General features: G+C 50.2%; 1 protein-coding gene across 1 annotated transcript; it reads left to right on the top strand.

Moving 5' to 3' along the window:
- Positions 1-10,354: 10,354 nt before the first annotated feature.
- LOC308330706 (uncharacterized protein) lies at positions 10,355-11,843 on the top strand (the record flags this gene model as incomplete). The annotated part of the gene is made up of 3 exons (XM_080785681.1): positions 10,355-10,686; positions 10,802-11,341; positions 11,496-11,843. Exons 1-3 carry the CDS (start codon positions 10,534-10,536, stop codon positions 11,841-11,843), a joined length of 1,041 nt encoding a protein of 346 aa, XP_080641807.1. The 5' UTR covers positions 10,355-10,533.
- Between the last annotated feature and the right edge of the window lie 520 nt (positions 11,844-12,363).

The raw sequence follows: 12,363 nt of genomic DNA, 5'->3' as shown, positions 1-12,363 counted from the left end.
TCCAGTGTTTTGCATCGCCATTCATGAATGACCGTTGCTCATTCAGTATGCCGACATGAAAAAGCTTACAGCACCTGGTATTCCCAGGCGGTCTCCCATCCAAGTACTAACCAGGCCCGACCCTGCTTAGCTTCCGAGATCGGACGAGATCGGGCGTGTTCAGGGTGGTATGGCCGTAAGCAAAGGCAGCTGTGGCCGGTACGGCCCATGTACAGCAGATGGCAGCAGCCAATGCGCTAATGAAAAGCTTACAGCACCTGGTATTACATTGTGAAGGTTCCGGGGGAGGGGTGCTTAAGAGTGGGTGCCCGGGTTCGGATGGAGAGCCGGGTCGTGGGTTTAGCTGGCTTCGGGCCTGGCACCCCGGTGGGGGCCCAGGGCTTCCTGGGTCCGAGTGGAGAGCCGGGCAAAAGGTACCTGGGTTCGGATGGAGAGCCGGGTCGTGGGTTTAGCTGGCTGTCGGGCCTGGCACCCCGGTGGGGGCCCGAGGCTTCCTGGGTCCGAGTGGAGAGCCGGGCAATTGGGGCTGTGGTTTGATGATGTGGGCGCGGCCTATGCGCTTGCCCTGCCTATATTCCAAGATCGGTCGTTTCCAGGGTGGTATGGTCGTAAGCAGCAGCCCGTAGGGCTCCTCTCCAGCACTATACGCATGTTTTCAACACTTAATCAGGGGAGAGCGCGAACGCAGTCCCCCACTACCAGAAATTGTGCAGTTGAGATTCCCACATTTGGGGAATTCGCCCGGGTCAGCAAAGCACGGCGTGCAATGGCTGAGCCTCGCCGAGGGTGAACCGACCTTCGTGATCATGGTGTCTCCCCTGCCAGGTAAGTATGAATTGTACATGCTGGCCATAGAGGAAAGCACTCATCCACATACCAGTCCCCTGCCGGTCAGACGACGACTAGTCCCCTCCACGTGGGCGTAACAATGGCCTCTTTGCGGTACCCAACAGCCATGTCTTAAGCACACATAACAAGACACAGTGGCAGTATGTGAGCTTGTAGATCTTAACACTTTGACACATTTTGAAAACCTTCGACACTATTAGTTCAAGCGCTCACACCTATTTGCACTCAGACAACCAAGCGCACCACTGTGCTCCCTGTCATTTTCTTCAACAGCTGAGCTGGCCTTGTCCGATGGGCAAGGCCTTCCAAAAATAGCCATAACTCATCAACGTCCCTCTCCACGGAAGTCTTTAGTAAAAGGCGAAAGGCTTATTCGTCATGAAGAGAGACCCGAGTAATTCTACCCGCTTGCCACGGCGGCCAGCGAAGCCTCTAGCCGCGCCGGTCAAGCGCTTGACGGCGCGCGTGCACGCACACACTTGGCGTGGGCAGCCCCGCGACGCAGCACATGCGTTATTTCTAGGGCTGTCACGATTCGCCTAGTCCACGATTCAATTCAATTTTCGATTTGCAGCTCACGATTCGATTCGATGTTCGATTCGCTATCACGATTCGCCTAGTCCACGATTCAATTCAATTTTCGATTTGAAGCTCACGATTTGCTTCAATATTTGATTCAATTTTTTCAATCAATTTTTTAAAAACCTCCTTTTTCAGCATTGAGGGCTATATTCATTATAATTTAGGCCACTATCTTGGTTTGTAAAGAAAAACACTTGTTTCCCAATAAGTCACATTTATTTTCTATAAATAACAAATCAGAATGAGAATAATAAAAGGTTTAACAACTTTGGGTTGTATGCCCTAACATTTTTTTAATGTTTCTTTAAGATGAGATGACTTGTAACATTCTTGTTAAGCTCTAAGTAAGTAAAAGAAAGGGAAAAAAAAGACAAATAGTATATAGACCCATCTGTTGTTAGTGCAATTTGATCTGCATGGCTCAGCCCTTCAGTGATTTGTGCCCTCACTTTATCATACATGCCAGGCAACTCACGCGTGGTCATATGCGACCTGCATGGCATTTTGTAACGTGGTTCTGCTGTTCTGCAACTCTCATTAAATATTGAAAGCCAGAGTTTTCCACCATTGAAAGTGCTCGCATGTCTGCAGCTATGCAGACCGCAACTCTGTGCGTTAATTGTTTTGCACGGGGCGAATTAGCTGAGAGCTTTTCTCTATAATAATCTAGAATATAGTTGGCTGTGTTGTTGTCTTTGGGAGGCACACTATTTTCCGACAGCATTCTAGCCGACGGGGCAACGGTCCGCTCCGCAGCGGGGGGACCGTCGCTGCGATGCGAAAAAGCGATGGTCCGACATGCGCTGCTCCCGTGCTTGCGGTTAGGGTTGTGATGTCTGCTAAGATGCTGGCCCATATTTGACGTGTTGCCTTTGGGATACGGCACTCAACAGCACTGGCCATGTGAAACGCAACAGCGGTCTCGTTCTCTCACTTCTGTCAACTCATCCGTCCGTCCGTCCGTGTGTGTGTGTGTGTGTGTGTGTGTGTGTGAGACTGACTGTGTGTGTGTGTGTGTGTGTGTGTGTGTGTGTGTGTGGCACGGCTCCGAAACAGCTGGCTTTTCGTCTCTTTTTTTTCTCCATGCATTCGCATGGGCGGAATGGCCCGGCCGCTCGCGGAAGTAAAACATAAAAAATCGCGATTCGGAGCCTCATTTCGATACATTGAATCGAACGTCAATTTCGATTCAATTTCGATTCGTATCGAGAATCGTGACAGCCTTAGTTATTTCACAGTCCGAGGTGGCTCTGTGCTCCCGCGGCTGGGTTTAGGGCGTCTTGGGTGGGTGGCTAAGAGCGGGTGTCCGGGTCGAAAGCGGGGCCTGTCGGATTGGGGGGGTGGTTTAATGATGAAGGCGTGGCCTATGCGATTTGGGGTGCAAAAAGTTAGTGGTGCACACAAGACTGTATCTCTGCAGCCTGCAGACAGACCTTTCGAGGAGGTCGGTGGGCGTACCTCTCAACCGGACCAGTTCCCCCAAGCCTCGAAATTTCACAATAAAAGCTCTCGGAAAATCTTGCCCGTGGGAGGTTATGGGTTAGGGTGAGGGTTTGAGATAGCTTGTATAGTTGACAACTATACAAGCTATCTCAAACCCTCACCCTAACCCTAACCTCCCACGGGCAGCACACCTAAACCTAACCTTAACGCAGTTAGACCAGTCATTAGTCCTACTTGTAGCACTAATGACTGGTCTGGACAGTCATTAGTCCTACAAGTAGGACTAATGACTGGTCTAACTGCGTTAAGGTTAGGTTTAGGTGTGCTGCCCGTGGGAGGTTAGGGTTAGGGTGAGGGTTTGAGATAGCTTGTATAGTTGATCTTTTTGTCCCTGTAGAGTTGCCGTTGAACACGCCCACCTCCACTGTAACGGAGTGGAGGTCATGAGAAGAGGAGGTCCCACCCGCTCCACTATGAAGCTGCAGGCTGCAGCTATACCCGACTCGGTGCACAATGATCCAGTGTTTTGCATCGCCATTCATGAATGACCGTTGCTCATTCAGTATGCCGACATGAAAAAGCTTACAGCACCTGGTATTCCCAGGCGGTCTCCCATGCAAGTACTAACCAGGCCCGACCCTGCTTAGCTTCCGAGATCGGACGAGATCGGGCGTGTTCAGGGTGGTATGGCCGTAAGCAAAGGCAGCTGTGGCCGGTACGGCCCATGTACAGCAGATGGCAGCAGCCAATGCGCTAATGAAAAGCTTACAGCACCTGGTATTACATTGTGAAGGTTCCGGGGGAGGGGTGCTTAAGAGTGGGTGCCCGGGTTCGGATGGAGAGCCGGGTCGTGGGTTTAGCTGGCTTCGGGCCTGGCACCCCGGTGGGGGCCCAGGGCTTCCTGGGTCCGAGTGGAGAGCCGGGCAAAAGGTACCCGGGTTCGGATGGAGAGCCGGGTCGTGGGTTTAGCTGGCTGTCGGGCCTGGCACCCCGGTGGGGGCCCGAGGCTTCCTGGGTCCGAGTGGAGAGCCGGGCAATTGGGGCTGTGGTTTGATGATGTGGGCGCGGCCTATGCGCTTGCCCTGCCTATATTCCAAGATCGGTCGTTTCCAGGGTGGTATGGTCGTAAGCAGCAGCCCGTAGGGCTCCTCTCCAGCACTATACGCATGTTTTCAACACTTAATCAGGGGAGAGCGCGAACGCAGTCCCCCACTACCAGAAATTGTGCAGTCGAGATTCCCACATTTGGGGAATTCGCCCGGGTCAGCAAAGCACGGCGTGCAATGGCTGAGCCTCGCCGAGGGTGAACCGACCTTCGTGATCATGGTGTCTCCCCTGCCAGGTAAGTATGAATTGTACATGCTGGCCATAGAGGAAAGCACTCATCCACATACCAGTCCCCTGCCGGTCAGACGACGACTAGTCCCCTGCACGTGGGCGTAACAATGGCCTCTTTGCGGTACCCAACAGCCATGTCTTAAGCACACATAACAAGACACAGTGGCAGTATGTGAGCTTGTAGATCTTAACACTTTGACACATTTTGAAAACCTTCGACACTATTAGTTCAAGCGCTCACACCTATTTGCACTCAGACAACCAAGCGCACCACTGTGCTCCCTGTCATTTTCTTCAACAGCTGAGCTGGCCTTGTCCGATGGGCAAGGCCTTCCAAAAATAGCCATAACTCATCAACGTCCCTCTCCACGGAAGTCTTTAGTAAAAGGCGAAAGGCTTATTCGTCATGAAGAGAGACCCGAGTAATTCTACCCGCTTGCCACGGCGGCCAGCGAAGCCTCTAGCCGCGCCGGTCAAGCGCTTGACGGCGCGCGTGCACGCACACACTTGGCGTGGGCAGCCCCGCGACGCAGCACGTGCGTTATTTCACAGTCCGAGGTGGCTCTGTGCTCCCGCGGCTGGGTTTAGGGCGTCTTGGGTGGGTGGCTAAGAGCGGGTGTCCGGGTCGAAAGCGGGGCCTGTCGGATTGGGGGGGTGGTTTAATGATGAAGGCGTGGCCTATGCGATTTGGGGTGCAAAAAGTTAGTGGTGCACAATGATCCAGTGTTTTGCATCGCCATTCATGAATGACCGTTGCTCATTCAGTATACCGACATGAAAAAGCTTACAGCACCTGGTATTCCCAGGCGGTCTCCCATCCAAGTACTAACCAGACCCGACCCTGCTTAGCTTCCGAGATCGGACGAGATCGGGCGTGTTCAGGGTGTTATGGCCGTAAGCAAAGGCAGCTGTGGCCGGTACGGCCCATGTACAGCAGATGGCAGCAGCCAATGCGCTAATGAAAAGCTTACAGCACCTGGTATTACATTGTGAAGGTTCCGGGGGAGGGGTGCTTAAGAGTGGGTGCCCGGGTTCGGATGGAGAGCCGGGTCGTGGGTTTAGCTGGCTTCGGGCCTGGCACCCCGGTGGGGGCCCAGGGCTTCCTGGGTCCGAGTGGAGAGCCGGGCAAAAGGTACCCGGGTTCGGATGGAGAGCCGGGTCGTGGGTTTAGCTGGCTGTCGGGCCTGGCACCCCGGTGGGGGCCCGAGGCTTCCTGGGTCCGAGTGGAGAGCCGGGCAATTGGGGCTGTGGTTTGATGATGTGGGCGCGGCCTATGCGCTTGCCCTGCCTATATTCCAAGATCGGTCGTTTCCAGGGTGGTATGGTCGTAAGCAGCAGCCCGTAGGGCTCCTCTCCAGCACTATACGCATGTTTTCAACACTTAATCAGGGGAGAGCGCGAACGCAGTCCCCCACTACCAGAAATTGTGCAGTCGAGATTCCCACATTTGGGGAATTCGCCCGGGTCAGCAAAGCACGGCGTGCAATGGCTGAGCCTCGCCGAGGGTGAACCGACCTTCGTGATCATGGTGTCTCCCCTGCCAGGTAAGTATGAATTGTACATGCTGGCCATAGAGGAAAGCACTCATCCACATACCAGTCCCCTGCCGGTCAGACGACGACTAGTCCCCTCCACGTGGGCGTAACAATGGCCTCTTTGCGGTACCCAACAGCCATGTCTTAAGCACACATAACAAGACACAGTGGCAGTATGTGAGCTTGTAGATCTTAACACTTTGACACATTTTGAAAACCTTCGACACTATTAGTTCAAGCGCTCACACCTATTTGCACTCAGACAACCAAGCGCACCACTGTGCTCCCTGTCATTTTCTTCAACAGCTGAGCTGGCCTTGTCCGATGGGCAAGGCCTTCCAAAAATAGCCATAACTCATCAACGTCCCTCTCCACGGAAGTCTTTAGTAAAAGGCGAAAGGCTTATTCGTCATGAAGAGAGACCCGAGTAATTCTACCCGCTTGCCACGGCGGCCAGCGAAGCCTCTAGCCGCGCCGGTCAAGCGCTTGACGGCGCGCGTGCACGCACACACTTGGCGTGGGAGCCCCGCGACGCAGCACGTGCGTTATTTCACAGTCCGAGGTGGCTCTGTGCTCCCGCGGCTGGGTTTAGGGCGTCTTGGGTGGGTGGCTAAGAGCGGGTGTCCGGGTCGAAAGCGGGGCCTGTCGGATTGGGGGGGTGGTTTAATGATGAAGGCGTGGCCTATGCGATTTGGGGTGCAAAAAGTTAGTGGTGCACAATGATCCAGTGTTTTGCATCGCCATTCATGAATGACCGTTGCTCATTCAGTATGCCGACATGAAAAAGCTTACAGCACCTGGTATTCCCAGGCGGTCTCCCATCCAAGTACTAACCAGGCCCGACCCTGCTTAGCTTCCGAGATCAGACGAGATCGGGCGTGTTCAGGGTGGTATGGCCGTAAGCAAAGGCAGCTGTGGCCGGTACGGCCCATGTACAGCAGATGGCAGCAGCCAATGCGCTAATGAAAAGCTTACAGCACCTGGTATTACATTGTGAAGGTTCCGGGGGAGGGGTGCTTAAGAGTGGGTGCCCGGGATCGGATGGAGAGCCGGGTCGTGGGTTTAGCTTGCTTCGGGCCTGGCACCCCGGTGGGGGCCCAGGGCTTCCTGGGTCCGAGTGGAGAGCCGGGCAAAAGGAACCCGGGTTCGGATGGAGAGCCGGGTCGTGGGTTTAGCTGGCTGTCGGGCCTGGCACCCCGGTGGGGGCCCGAGGCTTCCTGGGTCCGAGTGGAGAGCCGGGCAATTGGGGCTGTGGTTTGATGATGTGGGCGCGGCCTATGCGCTTGCCCTGCCTATATTCCAAGATCGGTCGTTTCCAGGGTGGTATGGTCGTAAGCAGCAGCCCGTAGGGCTCCTCTCCAGCACTATACGCATGTTTTCAACACTTAATCAGCGCGAACGCAGTCCCCCACTACCAGAAATTGTGCAGTCGAGATTCCCACATTTGGGGAATTCGCCCGGGTCAGCAAAGCACGGCGTGCAATGGCTGAGCCTCGCCGAGGGTGAACCGACCTTCTTGATCATGGTGTCTCCCCTGCCAGGTAAGTATGAATTGTACATGCTGGCCATAGAGAAAAGCACTCATCCACATACCAGTACCTGGCGGTCAGACGACGACTAGTCCACTCCACGTGGGCGTAACAATGGCCTCTTTGCGGTACCCAACAGCCATGTCTTAAGCACACATAACAAGACACAGTGGCAGTATGTGAGCTTGTAGATCTTAACACTTTGACACATTTTGAAAACCTTCGACACTATTCAGGGCTCGAAATTAACTTTTTTACTTGGTAGCACTGGTGCTCCCAAATTCAGAATGAAGGAGCACCAGAAAAAAATTAGGAGCACCCACCAAAATTTTACGAGCACCAATATGTAATCGATTTTTTACATTCATTATTATTACACTTGTAGCCTACAACAGTGGTTCCCAACATTTTTCATGTCAAGCACCCTCAAATTGACACTCATTAGCCCACGGACCCCCATTTGAAAATATATGCCAGGGACCCCCATATGAGAAGATTTTTACGGCTCTAGCAGTGATTTTCAGTTATTTACATTTCAAGGACCCCCAGTTTGACCTGAATTAGGCTACCGTTCCCCATTTCTATCTCTGGGACCCATAAAATCAAAGTTAATTTAACTGAGTGTACAAATGTACAGTGAAATTGGTTTACCCATAGTATGTAGTACACTCTCAGAGTTTCAGACCCATAAGGGTCCATTTGGTTCCTAACTATCATTTAACCGAGGACCCCTAGGGATCCCCGGACCCCACTTTGGGAACCACTGGCCTACAAGCCAGTTGGTATGAGATGCTATTTTTGTGGCAATAAACCAGTTGAAAATATAATTAAATTCTAAATACTGTCTCTGCTATAATTTCTGAATTTGTAAATGGCTACAAAACCCTTTGTTTTATGTAGGCCTGCTTTTTGATTGAAGTAAAAAAAAAAAAATATATATATATATATATATATATATATATATATATATATATGTATATATACTGTATATATTTATGAGAAGTTATTTTCATAACGTCATCATAAATGTGTGTGTGTGACTCCACACATTCCATTCAATTGAGCCCTTTTGTTGTCTCTCACAGCTGAGGACCTCAGGTCCAGCTGATGTTGATCACCCAATCAGTCCACGGACTGACGGGAGGTTAGAGGAAGTAGAAGAAGCCAAGGAGATATTTCTTTAAACAATCATAACTCTGGACAGGAATGGACTAGGAACTTACTTTTTTTTTTTACATGCTCAGATCTTTATGCTCTACAAGTTTAAATCATCTCGCGGGAGGGAACCGGCCCGCGACACTTTCGGTCGCGATCGTTTTGGTCGCACTACAGTAATTATATGCAGTAGCACTGGTGCGACCAGTTATATTTTGAGATCGCACAGATTAAAATTCAGGCGCATTTGCGACCAAAATGGTCGCTATTTCGAGCCCTGCTATTAGTTCAAGCGCTCACACCTATTTGCACTCAGACAACCAAGCGCACCACTGTGCTCCCTGTCATTTTCTTCAACAGCTGAGCTGGCCTTGTCCGATGGGCAAGGCCTTCCAAAAATAGCCATAACTCATCAACGTCCCTCTCCACGGAAGTCTTTAGTAAAAGGCGAAAGGCTTATTCGTCATGAAGAGAGACCCGAGTAATTCTACCCGCTTGCCACGGCGGCCAGCGAAGCCTCTAGCCGCGCCGGTCAAGCGCTTGACGGCGCGCGTGCACGCACACACTTGGCGTGGGCAGCCCCGCGAAGCAGCACATGCGTTATTTCACAGTCCGAGGTGGCTCTGTGCTCCCGCGGCTGGGTTTAGGGCGTCTTGGGTGGGTGGCTAAGGCCTGGGCTATACGTACTCAATCTTTAATAAAACGGATATTTTCGTACTCCGTTGTCGTATGGGCAGGGGCCCATACGAGAAAGATATCTGTGTCCACACATACAACCCAAAACGATAATTTTTTACTCCAACAAGCATGCCATGCCAGTAGGTGGCGATAAGAAATATGTAACGCAATAGAAAAATGTTCTGAGCATGCGCGGTGAGCTGGTTTCCCAATAAATCCCCCCACGTAACCCGGTAGTACGTGCAGACAGGGCTCCGTCTAGTGATCAACTTTAGGACTCACCTTCTAATATAAACACAAACCCAATTTTGCCAGCTGCCTCGCTAGCCTAGTGGACTACTATGCACACTTGTAATATATGCTTTGCGTCGCTTCGCTGGTTCGTGCCCCACTGCCGCCACTGTTTTTACACCTAAACCTAACCTTAACGCAGTTAGACCAGTCATTAGTCCTACTTGTAGCACTAATGACTGGTCTAACTGCGTTAAGGTTAGGTTTAGGTGTGCTGCCCGTGGGAGGTTAGGGTTAGGCCCTTTCTGAAACCACTCCCTTGACTTGAAGTGCCCTCGGGAGGTTCCCTCGTCAGGAAGTGCCCCTCCAGCTGAATCAAGTTCCCCTGATTAGGGTGCTCAGGGTATAAAACAGTTTGGAAAGGCACTCGCCCTCCTTGTGCAGAAACAGGAAACGTTGCCATGGCACCGCCTATACAAGCGGTAGTAGCTGCGTCAGCTGGCCGTGCTTTCCTCCAACTGCTGCAGATGCTGAAACGTTCCGGCCGAAGGCGCAGACGTTTACAACGCATGTTGCTGATTATGCACCAACTTAAGGTACCCGGTATGTCCTTTGTCTTGGTTGTTTGATTGATTGAATTATTTATAAATAAATAAATATAAATATTTATTGACAGTTTACAGAATTACAGTACATTTCAAGCACAAACTCAATACAAAGACTGTTAACTGTGAGTGGACGACCCAATTAAGCATTACACTTGTTTACAAGAGGGTCCACCTTGTTCAATTCATCAAAGGTAAAAGGTTTTGTCTGCAAAAGGTAAATCGCCATGCTAGTTTTGCCCCCCCCCCCCCCCACATTTTATTTTATGTTAATCTGCAGCCTTCTAAGGTTAAACCAGCAACCTCGTCTATGTATTGCCAGCTATTATATGAGTCCATGTATAGGGCTCATCAATGGACTCCTCTACAGTATATAGAGGCTGGACTCATCTAATGTTAGGCCTGAAACCCTTCAAAAAGATGTTTGATAGGCTAAGCTTAAGGAATTTCCTAGATGTTAATGCTGCTCATGTTTTGTTAGCTCTCCAAGATCCATGGATGTAAAGTGTATTACAAATGTATTGATAATAATAATTCACAGAACCTCATTACTGTTTCTAGGTGCACTCACAGGGCAGGGGGCGATACATGCAGCTGAACACTGCCAGCCGCATCATGAGGCTGTATGCTGACCCAGAAGCCTGCCTCAAAGACAACTTCAGAATGCACAGGACCACAATACACCACCTGCTGCAAACAATTGCCTCACCCAGGGACCATGGTTGGGGACAGGAGATGGAGGTAAAGAAAGATCTGCTCTATGTGGGAGGGTTTACAATGAAAAGCATACATGACACACTGTAAATGCACAAGAGTAATCAAGAATTCTAATCCTGATCCTGTATATCATCCACAGCTGCTTGTGTTCCTGTACTACCTGGCCCATGCATTATCACTCAATGTAGTGTGCAATGCCTTTGACATTCCAAAGAGCACTGTGCACAACATGGTCCACAGAATCACCCGGGAGATGAAGGTGCACATCTCCACCATAATATGTTTTCCACCACCCCATGAGCTCGCTGCCATTGCGGCAGGCTTCAGTGAGCTGGCATATAGTCCTGTATTTTCCACTGTGGTTGGTGCCATTGATGGGTGCCACATTCGGGTCCAGTGTCCAGGGGATGAGAAGCGTGACGACTACAGTAACTACAAGCTCTTCACCTCTGTGCAGATGCAAGGTCTCTGTGACCACAGAGGCAAGTTCCTGGACTTGTTCACAGGGTATCCTGGGTCAGTGAATGATGCCAGGATACTGCGCAACAGTCCACTATTCCACCAGGCCCTGTACCCTCCAGCAGGATACTGCATCCTTGGAGATGGAGCCTATCCTTGTTTGGAAAGGCCCATCCGACTCATGACACCATACAAGAGGCCTCTTCGTAACAGAGTTGAGGTTAGTTGTATGGATGCACCATAACAATTTGACAACTTTTCAATTGTATTATAGATTATTCCCTGTCTAGTTTTAAGGTTGCAATATTGGTGACTACCCTCACCAAATCACTGATGGGAACAATGACGTTGATCTTTTATCTTCTTGTATCCAGGAGAGGTACAACATTGCACATTCCAGAGCCCGGAACATTATTGAGAGAGCCTTTGGAATGATGAAACAGCGGTGGAGGGCCACACTCTCCAAGGCCTTGGAAATCAACATCCTCATCGTCCCAGATATCATCGTCTGCTGTGCCATGCTCCACAACATTTGCCTCCAGATGAATGATGAGCTTGATGAGGAGCTGGAGAACGATGACTCGGATGAGGACCAGGTCCTGGATGATCCGCCCATCGGAGGCCCAGAGCATGATGGATTCCACATCAGGGACAGGATTGCTGCACAGTTGTCTGCACCTGTCCAGTTACCCCAGCAGTTGAATGAACACGACTATTTATAATGTGATTTTTTCTTTAAGCCAAATCAAAAGGTCTGATTTAAGTTTGTCTTTGTTTTGAAACAAGCTGGTTTTGTATTTCTGTTATTCTGCATTTGTTGATATACTACCAATATGTTAATAAAAGTATTTCAAAACGAGAACCATTGTATATATTTGATATTTCACTTTCCATTTAAGGATGAACAGATGTTTTTAACCTGGAATCCATTCCCCATCGACATAAAAAATTGCCATTACCTTATTGTCCAGAATACAAGACGATCCCCATTTTTCCAAGACTCATTTGTGGAAAAATAACATTGAATGTCAAATAGTCTAGTCCCTGATTATAATACAACCGTTTTTTCCCCATCCAGCTCTTAATGTGCGTGGAAACAAACTATCCTAACGCAAACATTCTATGCCATTGATAATGAATGACCATTTTTACATCATAGTGTAAACACATTAAAGGCTGGTCTTGGATGTGAATGGCCAGAATGAGAGAGGAGTGCCCCTCACTTAACACAAGTTAGAAGTT

This window comes from Protomyctophum bolini (assembly GCF_963924005.1).
Source record: "Protomyctophum bolini genome assembly, chromosome: 16".
NCBI lineage: Eukaryota > Metazoa > Chordata > Actinopteri > Myctophiformes > Myctophidae > Protomyctophum > Protomyctophum bolini.
The sequence above is the reverse complement of the archived record's forward strand: the minus strand, read 5'-3'. Positions and strand labels throughout refer to the sequence as shown.